The 13,089-nt window shown below is 40.4% G+C and overlaps 1 protein-coding gene across 5 annotated transcripts; it reads left to right on the top strand.

Annotated features, from left to right (window-relative positions):
• Positions 1 to 5,835: 5,835 nt before the first annotated feature.
• On the top strand, positions 5,836 to 11,613 carry LOC108205922 (uncharacterized). Of its 5 annotated transcripts, XM_064086505.1 has the most exons (6): positions 5,837 to 6,761; positions 7,838 to 7,972; positions 9,412 to 9,533; positions 9,612 to 9,994; positions 11,113 to 11,333; positions 11,385 to 11,613. In XM_064086505.1, the coding sequence occupies exons 1-5, from the start codon at positions 5,894 to 5,896 to the stop codon at positions 11,330 to 11,332; spliced, it is 1,728 nt and encodes a 575-aa protein (XP_063942575.1). In that variant the 5' UTR covers positions 5,837 to 5,893; the 3' UTR covers position 11,333; positions 11,385 to 11,613. The 5 variants fall into 5 exon arrangements, with proteins under 5 accessions (XP_063942578.1, XP_063942575.1, XP_063942577.1 ...); XM_064086508.1 differs by lacking the exons at positions 11,113 to 11,333; positions 11,385 to 11,613 and adding an exon at positions 10,857 to 11,106 and having other exon boundaries at positions 5,836 to 6,761; XM_064086507.1 differs by having other exon boundaries at positions 9,415 to 9,533; positions 11,113 to 11,613.
• Positions 11,614 to 13,089: the final 1,476 nt, after the last annotated feature.

Genomic DNA, 13,089 nt, shown 5'->3' with positions numbered 1-13,089 from the left:
AATTGTTCCTTTATCTTTTGGAAGGCCTCTTCACATTCATCCGTCCATACAAACGTTTTCCCAGCCTCCTTGATAGCCTTAAAGAACTCCTTGCATCTGTCTGAGGACTTAGACACAAATCTATTTAATGCCGCTATCCTTCCTGTAAGGCTCTGAACCTGCCTCACATTCTGAGGAGACTTCATATCAAGTAATGCCTTGATTTTTGCAGGATTAGCTTCGATCCCTCGATGATTTACCATGAACCCCAAGAATTTACCAGACTCAACTCCAAATACACACTTCTGGGGATTCAACTTCATTCGATACTTCCTAAGTATGTCAAACATTTCAGACAAGTGCCGAATGTGATCTTGTGCCTCCTTGGACTTAACCAGCATGTCATCTACATAAACCTCCATAGTCTTACCAATCTGGTCTTTAAACATCATGTTCACAAGGCGTTGGTAAGTTGCGCCAGCATTGATTAGCCCGAATGGCATTCCTATATAGCAATACAACCCCCTGTCTGTTATAAATGAAGTATGTTCTTGATCTGGCTCATGCATGGGGATCTGATTGTATCCTGAATAGGCATCCATGAAACTCAGCAAGGCATGTCCAGCTGTGGCATCCACCAACTGGTCTATCCTTGGGAGTGGGAAACTATCCTTTGGGCATGCTTTGTTCAGATCTGTGAAGTCAACACAGGTTCTCCACTTCCCATTAGGCTTCTTGACAAGGACCGGGTTAGCCAGCCATGTAGGATAGAACGACTCCTTGATCAGCTTAGCACCCAACAACCGGTCAACCTCTTCCTTCAGTGCTTGGGCCCTTTCTCCACTAACAGGCCTTCTCTTCTGTCTCATCCCTTTCTTGGTAGGGTCGATATTTAAATGGTGGCTCATTACTTCTGGGTCGATTCCTACCATATCAGCATGACACCAAGCAAAAACATCCAAGTTGCTTCTTAAGAAACGGATAAGGCTTGCCTTCACCTCTCCTTTCAGCTTAGACCCTATCTTCAATGTTTTGGCCTCTCCGGCCTCCCCAACCTGGATTTCAACGGTATCTTCAGCTGGACCGGTCTTGGTTGATTCTAGGGGCAGCCTTGGGTCTAGATCAGACTCCTCTTTGGTTCCAGATGTTTCCCCTCTTTCCCATATAGAGCAAGGCTTAAGCTCGGCATCTGAATCTACTTCCATTGGTTCTTTCCCTTTTGATTGCCCGGGATTATCTCCTTCATCAGGAAATTGGACGAAGTAAGTCATATTGACCTCCCCACCAGTGTTGGCAACAAGGGGCTCTTTCAGTGATCTACTCTTCTTGAAACCCTTAAGAGATTGCAGGTAACACTCTCTGGAGTCATATTGGCATCCCCTTACAACTCCGATCCCTCCAGGTGTTGGGAATTTCATAGACAAATGATATATCGACGTAACCACTCTCATCTCTTTCAGCAATGGTCGCCCAACAATGGCGTTGTGTGATGAGTCGTGATCTATAATCATAAAATCCATCACCTGAGTGGCTGAGCATGTTCCTTCTCCTAGAGTTACCGGGAGCCGGATTGTCCCCTTTACTTTTACAGCCTCTCCACCAAAGCCATAGATATAGACATCCTCAACTTTCATATCCTTATCAGGGAGGCCAAGCTTCTGGTAGGTGCCATAATAAAGAATGTTGACAGAGCTTCCATTATCAACAAGCACACGATGAACATTCATCGGACCAATACGAAGAGCAATCACCAGGGCATCATTGTGCGGGTGGTGAACCCATCTGGCATCTTCTTCTGAAAAGGTAATGTCAATGGCTTCGCCTCTAAAGACCTTAAGCGGTCTAGATGACAAATTATGTATATTAGTTAGGGGCCTACCTTTTGCTTCCTTTGCATATCTCTCCATAGCCCTGGTCCCCTCACCGGCCACATGTGGCCCTCCAAAGATGACATGAATGCTTCCTTCCTTAACGAACTGGATGTCCTCTTGCTTTCCCCTATCTTGATCGCCAGTATAGCCAAGCCCCCTTCTGTCTTTGGCTCGAATATCTCGTCGGGACCGGGCTTCTCGTACTATCCATTCATTAAGCTGGCCTTCTTTGATTAGCAACTCAATCTCTTCTTTCAGTTGTCTACACTCATGGGTATCATGCCCGGTTGATTCGTGGTATTCACAGTACTTGTCCTTATTCTTGGCTTGCCAAGAATTTAGTGGAGCTGGCCTGCGGAAGAGTCCCTTGTCACGATTAACTTCGAAGATGTGATCGATTGGCGCGGCAAGTGGTGTCCAGCGATCTTCCCTTTCTTCATGATCTCGAGGAGGTGTATAATTCCTTCTATACATGGTGTTGACCCGGTTGGGGCTTCGTCGCCTCCCCCTTTGTTCTGGACTTGGGGACCGGTCCCTTCTCTTTTGTCGGGCCTTACCCGGGCTTCTCTCATTCTTTCGACTTTCAGCCAATGACTGTTCAACATTTTTGTATGCCTCAGCCCTTGCATATAAATCTGCCAGGGACTTGGGATCATCGCCTTGCAAGTGCTTCCAAAAATCAGTTCCCACTCGAAGCCCAGCCACCAAGAAGCTCTTCAGTGTCTCATCAGTTGCCCCCCGAACGTTGGATGACTCTGCATTGAAACGTTTGAAGTAGGCATGAAGAGTCTCTCCTTCCTTTTGTTTGATATTTGCCAGAGTGGTGACTGGTGGAGCGTATTTGACGGTTGCCTGGAACTGAGTCAAGAACATAGTCTGCATGCTTGTCCAAGAAGTGATGGACGCTGGTTCCAATTTCCGGAACCATTGGTAGGCGCTATCTCTGAATGTTGCCGCAAGAAGTCTACACCTGACAGGGTCTGGTATCTGGTAGACACCCATCTCGACATTGAACCTTCCAAGAAACTCTACTGCATCTGAGTTGCCATGAAACTTTAAATCGGAAGTGGTGTTTCTGTAATTGGCTGGCAACGGAGCCTCTATCACTTCAGCAGAGAATGGTGATAGGGCTTGGCTTGAAAGAGACGTTTGGCTTCCATCGAAATGTGCCAGAAGTTTCCTTAGGCTGTTGACATCAATGGCTCCGATGCCTGGAATGGTCTGCATGTTTGGCTGTGACAGAGTCATCGATGGTAATGTTCCGGTAGCCATGAGGTCATTTGTCGTGGCGAGAGGATTGGATTGATTGGCGTGAGTCTGAGCAGACGGGGGCGCATTGGCCTGAGATGAGGCTTGAATATGCGGATTGGCATGAGCATTGGCCTGAGACAAGGCTTGAATGTGTGGATCGGCAATGGTCTGACCAAGATTTGCCCAACCATTCATTATTGCATATCCTACTATTATCAGAACGAAATATAATATAACTTTTATGATAATTTACAAAGAGGAGACAAGAAAAGAACCTGATGATGAGTCTTTCCGTTGCCCGGAGACGTCGCATGCTCGCGCGTTCCTCCCTGACTCTGCCGTCCTTCAAGTACGATCGGGTCTCGCTCCGATCTTCCTCCCAAACCACGGGGTTCTTGTTCTTGCGACCTGTCATAGCTTCTTGAGTCTGATCCATGCGGAATCTCCTTCCTATGTCCTTCTCGACCCGTGCCTGCCGTTCTTGACCCGGTATTCGCGTATTCAGGTCTGCTTTCAAGATCTTTGATCAGGGCCAAAAGATCCGCCCTACTGACTCTTCCTCGGTATCTTTCCGCCAGAGCGTTAACATCTCGACTGGCCTCCTCCAGATGTACGGTCGCTCGTCTATCTTGCGGGGGTCTTCCTCCGTCCCTGGCGCCCTCTCCTCCGGCGGTAGTCTGGCCGCCTGACGCGAATAAGTTTCGTGGAACAATCACAGGTCTTCTATCATCACGATGGCCTGATTGACTTTCTTCTTCAAAGGGCTGCTTCCCGGAACGATGTGTTCCGGGAACAAGGGACTCCAGTTGAGCGACTCGCTCTCTGAGCGCTTGCTGTTCTCTCGCTTCGTTTCTCAAGTAGTGCAACTCCTTGAGTAACTCCTCGTTGCTTATGAATACCGGCGGCGAGCCGGAGATGGGGCGTCTTATAACGCCCGATTCTCCGTCTGTTATGATGATTGCTCTGTCCTGGGAGGCGTTCCCGACCGGCGTGTTGTCGACGGGAGGGTTATCGCCTATCCCCGATCGAGGATCGGGGGGTTGGTTCCCGCCGGGCGTTGTCTCGCCGTGATTCGACATCTTTCTCCTCGATGGAAAATCTTGAACAATCCCCTCCTTCTAGCGCCAATTTGTTAACGGAGAAAACTGGTAGGTTAACAAAGATGAGGTTCGCGGCGTGGATCAAGATTTCTGTTGGCGAGAATGTTGGAGATGGTTGATTGTTTGTTATGGAGGTGGCTGCAATTGTAAGCAAAGGGTTCTAGATTGCTAACTGGAATAGCTCTCAAGAATGATCGATGCCTACAATCTGCCTACGTACCCCTATTTATAGGGGATCAAGCCGTTACGTAGTTCTTTCTCCTAAGAGACCCATGTGGGCTGGGCCTCCCCTTCTAGAATCTTCCTCCTGGAAGGGGCCCAATACGATGAGGCCTAGCCCTTTGGCTTACCCCAAATGCAAGGGCACTCTCCTACTCCCCGACAGGGACAACCCGCCAGACTACAGAGATAGGACCTCCCAAGGCGTCTTCCTCTCTATCCTCTACCTCCCAAGGAGGACAACTCCCTAGACTACAAGGTAGGGTCTTCTTCATACAACAATGAGATCTACTCATGCTCAAGGGCGTCCCCCTAAACACAAAGTACCTCTCACTGCCCTTCAGAATTATGACAAAAATGAACTTTCCCTAGCATGTGGGCGCGCCTAAAGATAGGGCGCGCCCTATCTTTTGACAGGGTTACTCTGAGACTGAAGTGATCTTAACTTTCTTGGGCTGAACAAACCTCCTTTGATGGGCTCGGCCCATTTAGCTGATCTTGACAAATTCGCATATAACAATATGTTAGTTCTTCTTAAATAGTATAGAGATATTAATTAATATCCGTTCTAAAACTCTGAAAAAATAATAAGGCCGTTTGGGTTGATTTAAAAAAAGTGACTTCTTGTTTATAGTAAAAAAAAATGAAGTAAAAATAAAAAATAAATTATAAATTATTAAAAGGATTTGAAAAAAATTTTAAAAGGATTTGAAAATACTAGTTTTTTATAAAATTTTAATTAAAGGGGTTAATTATCTAGTAAAATACTAGTAAAATTGAAAGTAGAAAGTAGATAATTAACCCAAAAGGGAAACTATATGATAAAATATAAACAATTAAAAATGAAGGATTTAATGAAGTAAGGGAGTTGTTCCGACTTCCCTCGGCCAAACAGGGGCCGATAAGTGGGCAAATTTCAAAAATCGGTAGTAATTCAGAAAGGCACTTTCAATGCTCCCCACCACACTTATTTCTCTTTAAATTCTGGTAATACATATTGTGTACAAATATACATGGGAAAATAGATTTTTTGTCACCAAACTTATTACTCCCTCTGTCCCATTTAATTGTATACGTTTCTTTTCAACTGTTCGACACGCATTTCAATGCTCTTACAAAACATAGTTCCGTAATTTATTTTTGAGATTTTCTTTTTCTGAATAAAAATATAACATCTAAACTTTAATTCAGAAAAAGAAAATTTTAAAAATAAACTACACAACTACACTTTACAGGAGCATTAAAGTCCGTGTCACGTCCCCGTCCTCCAATGTATACTAATCAGGGGGACGGAGGGAGTAAGTTTTTAGAAACTTATCACTCAACTAAATTTTTTTGTTTTTACTCACTAATATTAGCTTTGGATTTGTTTTTTGCCACTAAAATTAGGTTCGGCTCTGATTATTAGTATTATATTGTATCGATATACACACAAATTGCAACAAACGCGCTCACTCCCAAACTCACTCCAAAATGACACGAAACGACGTCGACAGCAAGCCGGAGATAGTTTCGCCGGCGACTCGGATCTCCGCTCCGACCACCACGTTCAGCCCTAACGCCAGCATCTTAGACCTCATTCTCAAGCTCCGATCGTGCTTCCAACTCAAAGACTCTGAAGAAGTTGCTAATATCTTACAATGTCGCGAAGATAAACTGAAGCAGAACATAACGGATCTCAAGAACCGAGAAGACAAGTTGAATATGCACAATATTGAGCTTAAGAGCCAGTTACAAGCCCTAATTGAGAAATGCGCGTCTTTAGAGACGAGGCGCGAGAAATTCGCGGGAGAAAAGGGGGAAATTGAAAGTGAATTGAAGAAATACAAAGTGGAGTGTGAAGGTTATAAGGATAAGAATCATTTGGTGAAGTATGAGTTGGAGAAGGTGCGGTTAGATTTGAAGATGTTGAAGGAGAGAGAGGAGATGAGTGTGGAGAGGTATGAAAGGCGGATTGTTGAGTTGGAGAAGGAGGGGAAGGAGGAGAGGGAGAGGTTACATGTCGAGGTTGTGAAATTGAGGGAGGAGTTGGAGAATGAGAGAGTGAAGGGGAGGGAGGAGTTGGAGAAGGAGAGAGTGAAGGGGAGGGAGGAGTTGGACAAGGAGAGGGTGAAGGGGAGGGAGGAGGTGGAGAAGGTGAGGGGAGAGGTTGCGGGTTTGATTGAGGGAAAGAGGAAGGCGGAGGAGTCGGCTAGGTGTTGGAAGATGAGGTATGAGAAATGTTATCCGAGGGTTGTGAAATTGGAGGAGGAGTTGTTGGTGATGCTCGGGAATGATCCGGTTTTGGGGAAGGCTGTGGAGAAGTGGATTCGTAGTCCTCCGGTGATTAATACAAAATCAGGTTGAAATATGATTTGTGTTGAATGAATTGTTGTTATTCGTAATGCAGCTTCAATATACTTATGATATGGTTTATTTTATTCGTGTTGCTATATGTTTGTTTTAACCTCTATTTATTAGTGTTAATTGTTATTATATGTTTCTTGTCATATGTTTGTCCTCTGATATGGATTGATATTCATTCGGTTTTTGGGTGTTTGGCTTTAAAATAGTTAGATATAACTTTATAAAGGTTGGAAGGGAATTTCGGGGTATCACATGTGTTTAATGTTTGAGAGTAGTTTACTGTATATGTTGTGTTTAAACACGTTTACCAGGATTACATAGAAATGCGTGAACTCTCCATGTGTATATTTGTTGTGGTCATAAAGCCAAAGCATACTACAGTTGAGTTCTTTTAACAGAATTATACAATTGCAAACCGTCTTTGGGAGTTCACTGTCCTTGGACAAAGTGACATCTATATTTATCCTGAACTTTTGTGAATAATGATTGTTTTTCATTGGAGGGTTAGCCGCTCCTTAAATTGCAGCAGGTACATTGGACATATTGCCTATTGGCGAGTCTAGTTTACCTTAGCTTCCTCCAGCCCTGTAAATTTAAATGATTGCATATGGGCAATATTGAACCTGTACTTTCCAGTACTGTGGCTGTCCTTTTTCCAGCTTTTGTTGCTTCACTGGTCCATATATCTGGGCTTACTCGTGCTCAGTGAGATCAGTGGTACTGCTACGAGGAGATATTTTAAAGTCAGTGTGGCGTTAATTGAAGTTTGTCTTAAGCTTGGTCTAAAACTCTAAATTACTACATATGACTTGTTAGGTTGTCCGTGATATATAGTTGTGCATTCATTACGTACAACTAAAATTCCATTTTAAAGAAGGGGATCATAATGTTGTCATATGAAACAATAATAATTATTTTCTTTCAACCTAAGACCCCTCCCAATTCCCATAGCTGGAAGTTTCTTTAGTTACCTTCTTTATTCGGTTTAGTACTTTGATTATGCTTTTGTTTCATATTTTATATGCCAAAAATTTTGTATTACGTTTCTAAGGTACTTCTGACCCTTTTTAGCAGGCAATCCGGAGTTGGTTGAGCGTAAAAAGCAGAGTAATGTATCTAAATGTAATGAGAATACTCATGCATCACCTTGTGTTGCCTCTAGTGCAGATTTACCAATGGTTGACATCATTGGTCCTGCAGAGACAGGTATAACAAGCTAACTTTATATTTCATCACACATATTCGTGCATGTGTTATCTTCTTCTGATGCAATGACTATATTTTCTAATTTGGAATTATGTCTCAAATAAAAAACTTGGAATTGTACACGTACAATGCATATGGTTACACCGGTAACCACATGAGTTTATAACTATCATTTGTAATATGAAGAACTTATGAATCTTTTGAGATACCCTATTACTTGTAAGTTACTTATCTTTCTTCTTTTTTTTTTATAGTTCTTGTAAGTTACTTATCAGTAGAGAATAAACGACTTGTTTTTTATATCAGAACTAAATTGCTAATTCTTGCATCACTTAAAGCTTCTGCAAGTAGCAGTACTGACTCTCATTTCCTTTGTCATCATTCTGGCAGCCTTTTAATGGCTGCCTATGGTACTCAGCATCAGTTGGTGATGAATATCTATATAGACTAGTAAAAAGGTGGTAAGGGTAAACTATTTGCACAACGTAGTCAAAACGTAGCACGTAGATATGGGAAAAGATGTAAAAGTGTATTTTCTTATTTGTGAAATTGTCTAGGAAAAGTGAAAATTATCATGTAAAAGGTGGGTTTACTTTTCCCCTTATACAGGGGAGTAATCATAAAGAACATCATGTAAAATTGATATATTGTTTATTATCTACTAGCTTGTTGGGCATAGTCTTAAAAGGTTGACTTTAGATAATGTTCAATGTCTCCCTCATCCACCTTTAATAGTAAACACCTATAAAGAAAGCTACATCTATAAAATAAAAGTAATATCTGATATTCTCTATATGTTGAACTTCTGAAAATTTTGTTATAATATTATTATTCAGGTTCTTTTTTTCTTTTTCTTTTATTTGTGTGTGTTTGGGGGGGATGATCTGTTTATAAGAATTTATTCAAGGTTAAAGTGTGCATATATCATGCAGTTACGGACTGCTGCAAATAGACAAGAATCGCAGTATTTTCACATATTGACTACCATCTTTTTGTAAGAATTAATTCCATATTAAAGTGTGCGGATATCATGCAGTTATGCAGTGCTGCAAATCATTAAGGATCACAGTAATTTTATATTGAATACTTATATTATATTTCTTGTCACCTGGTGAAACGCCTCCTGGTGTTGGTTAGCTTTTTCTTTTGTTACCCCTTCTGTAAAATTTTAGTGTTTAGTCAGAGGTTTCATCCAATCTTGTTGGAAATTTGGATTGGATTTCGGACATCTTCCCTGCTTTGTTGTCTTCTTTTTTATTTCTGTCTATTTTCAGACTGATCCCCTAGTAAATTTGGCTTACTATACGTTGTACATTTTTCATGTATTTATCAAGTATCTGATGGGTCTATGTATTTGTATAATGAGTAGATGCCTACAAAACTTTGATGGTAACTTGCCAAGTGAAACTTTCTATTCAAGTTCTGTTATTATTTTGTAGCAGGTCCGAATTCCTCTATCATGGCCCGTGCAAAGAGAAGGCCTACACAAGATCAGGAGGTTATTAAGATTGATGATAGTGATGATGAAAGCCCTATAGTTGAAACAGCTTCTGCTTCGAAGGTAAGCTGACTAAGGTGTATATCAGTTTATCAGATAAGTATTTCGCAAGAATATGTGTTCATGTATTGTGATCTTCAGACTGATAAAGGTTATGGGAGAAGTTTTGAGAAGGACCCTGTCTCTCAATCAATTTCCAAGGGAAAGCATCTATCAGTCTGCACCCAGAATTATGGTGATGCTGATGGTAGAAATAAGAATAAGAAGCGCAAATTGGATTCACCTTTTCCAGACAAGGCAGAAAATAGCTCTGATTCTAGTGACGAGAGTATAACTACTGTGGCCATTGAAAAATTGCTTTCCAAGATCCCAAAAAACAAACCTTTCAATTTCGACGTTGATATGCTTGCTGCATTTGACAAAGATGATGAGCTCTGCTTGCATGCTGTTTGTGCTCTTCATAGACTGGAAAAATGCGATAAGCTTCCACAATCTCAAGGATTCAGTGCTATTGATGCTACTAGGTACAATCTACAAATCCGTACTTTTGTTTTGTAATTCTTGTATTGTTATCCAAATCTTTTGCTAGTTTATTTAACTTCATTTTTGCTGGTGAGGTGCAGTCGGTCATTTACCCTTGCCCAGTGTTTGTTTTCCCTTGTCATGACAATTTGCAATCCGAATCCTGCACCCATTGTTTGGAGTTTTATGGAGATATTCTGTGGACAGAGGCAAAAGTAAAAGCCTAAAAGAATTGACTTCTATTAAAAAAAAGCAGGGGTAGGACTCTAGAAGTGCTATCGCTTCGAGTTTCCTTAGACTTCTTTTCATGTACTGACCTTGTGATTGAAAATTCATATATAACTTGATAGTCTGTTTGTCAACATATACAGACTAAGCCAAGCATACCCGGTAATCGGTTTTATCCTGCTCGTAATATACGCAAACTTTACCTCCACATCTTAGGATAGATAGGCTGTTTCCGTGAAACCCCCCAACCTAAACAAGACAAGAGCATTAATAAAACACAAGCATAAAAGCACCCTGTTGAAGTTGAGACTGTTATGTAAATACCCTGCATGAAATTGTGGACAATAAATTCTTCTGCTATCCTCTCATAATTGTTCCTTTTTTACGTACTTTAAAGTAGTGACTGGTTGCATTTTGTTTTAGAAGCCCTGTACAAATTCTCCTCGCTGAGGAGATTCTGCTGACTATATCTTGTTTCTGGTGGGTGAATCTGCTAGAGTCTAAATATTGATTTGTGTGATTGTTTTACTGCTTCCAAATGTTTGTATTTTTTCTAATCATCTTTTATGTTGGTTAATGAACGGTAAAGAATGTATCATTATTCTCAATGTAATTTATATATTACGTTGTGTACAGGGGAGAGGAAAGTGAGGACCCGTCAAATTTTCCAAGTTGAAGGCTTGCCTTAAAACAAGGCTAACCTCCAACCTTTAAAAATATTAATTTTGTTTGTTTTATCTCCATTTAGCATTCTATGATGTAGCTACTTAGCATGAATGCATAAACATTAAGTAGTTGCAACTGTTTTATCGATTCGAGCTTGTAGGCTTTCCCCTTTTAATAAAGGTATCGATTCTGCATTTCCCACTTGTTACTGATACATTGTTCTCAGGGGATCTCATTTGGCCAAGTTCCTTACTAACGGGGATCCAAAAGGCAAGCTACAAAAATCTGTCGATGAGTTGCAGCAATATGACTCCAAAGGCATCGACGAGTGCCGAAAACTAGCAAGGAATTACTACAGGCAACTATTCCAGATGTACAAAAAGGAGGAAGACCCCCTCTTTAAGGAGTATATGTTTAAGAAATATCCCAAAAAGTCAATGTCTTGAGCTTCGGGATCAGAATTCTTTTGTGGTTGTTGAAGACCTTCTAAGAACCAACCTTTAGAAACCCATCAGAGAGGGTGTAAGTTGTGACTTGTATATTTTGCAATAGCAGGAGGCCGTCGTAACTATGTCTGTTCTTACCAACTCTAATTCCGGCCAAGTAAACACTATATCTAATCTAACTCTATAAGATCGTAGAGAACTGTATATTAGTAGCAAGACTTGTATAACAATGGTTCGCATTGCTAAATAGTAATATATTATGGGATCAGATTATATTTTAAGTCTTGGTAGCTTACTAGCTCTTGGACTCTTGGTGGCCGTTCTTCCATTTTTAAATATACCCTCATTCTACTTCAATTGATCAGTATCATTGAAGAGTAAAGTAAGATTGTGCATTGTGTTCATCAGGAACTCAATTGAACCATAACTTGTGGTGCATATGCTGATTTTATTTTGTATTTGAATCCTTCATTACCTTTGGAGGTTGGTTTTAGAGCTCTAGATGATGCAGTAAAATGGGCTCAAATAACCATACTGGGCTCAGAATCTAAAATTATATTGGGCTCAATCCTCCATCCAACTTAGATCCACACAGACCCAAGGAATATTTGTAGACACTAGACAAACAGCTTTATCAAACTTCAGGAAAAATTTAACAAGAACATCTAATAATTTCCCCATAACCCCAGTGTTGGCATCATTCTTTTTTCAAACGATTAAATCACAACAAATTCACTACAAAAAGTATGACTCCTATGAATCTACAGTTGAACCTCGATTAAGCAATAATCGATAAAGTAATATCCTCATTAAAGTAATTTTTTTTCTAGTCCCAACGTAATGTAAATAGTGTATTTTTACTCTCAATAAAGTAATAAACTCGATAAAGTAATTTTTTTTGTTGGTCCCAACATTATTACTTTAAAGAGGTTTAACCGTAGTAGAGTTCACTTGCTCTATATCATTTTTTTTCTTCTTAACTTCAATTTAAGAAGGACCACTAGTTTATATCACAGCTAGGCTTCTCTTGTGATGAAATGAGACAAGAAAAGTGTGATATTTGGGCAAGTATGTGAAGAACCAACTCGAAATTTGCACAAAAAAAATCCTAGAAAATCAAGTGGGGACTGAGGCAATAAATATTTCTCATGAACATGCATGACAATAATATATACTCCCTGTATGTATATCAAGGCAGTTAAATGCAAATCTAAGGGAGAATAGACAAGTCTGGTCTGTTAGATATGAAACGCAAAGCAAAATCTCCTACATTCTGCCCCATCACTTTCCTGTCGGCAGGTGAGTGTGACCCTCGCCTCATCTTTAACATGCCTTTTAATCATTTATTAGCTATTAATTTTAATAATTACTACCCGAGAGGAGATCAATTAATACTGTTTTTTACATGCTGAGCCCCCGTATAAATTGTGTGTTTCATGTTATGGGTAAAGAATTTTTACCTGCCTCGTAACTTTATTTTTGCTGTAAATAGTTGTGGTCCGGAAAAGCAGAAACCTACTTAAGCTCGAGCTAGCTCGAACTCGATTGATAGTTTCAAATTTGAAATTCGGTTCAAGATCTATTCGAGTGTGATTCGAACAAATATACAAAAAAATGCTAGAGAATCGAAAAAGTATTTTTAATTTTTTCCCAAATTTAATCGGCGATATATCATTGATTCAAGTGATACTAATAATAATGAGACACTGTATGTACCTCAACCATTCAATTAAAATTAATTATCTATCTGTCATGTT

Source organism: Daucus carota, chromosome 2 (assembly GCF_001625215.2).
Source record: "Daucus carota subsp. sativus chromosome 2, DH1 v3.0, whole genome shotgun sequence".
NCBI lineage: Eukaryota > Viridiplantae > Streptophyta > Magnoliopsida > Apiales > Apiaceae > Daucus > Daucus carota.
The sequence above is the reverse complement of the archived record's forward strand: the minus strand, read 5'-3'. Positions and strand labels throughout refer to the sequence as shown.

Coding starts and splice junctions, on each gene's coding strand:
- LOC108205922 (XM_064086505.1), top strand. CDS start 5,894: ATGACACGAAACGACGTCGACAGCAAGCCGGAGATAGTTTCGCCGGCG. Junction 7,973..9,411: donor CATTGGTCCTGCAGAGACAG/GTATAACAAGCT, acceptor ATTATTTTGTAG/CAGGTCCGAATTCCTCTATC. Junction 9,995..11,112: donor AGTGCTATTGATGCTACTAG/GTACAATCTACA, acceptor CATTGTTCTCAG/GGGATCTCATTTGGCCAAGT.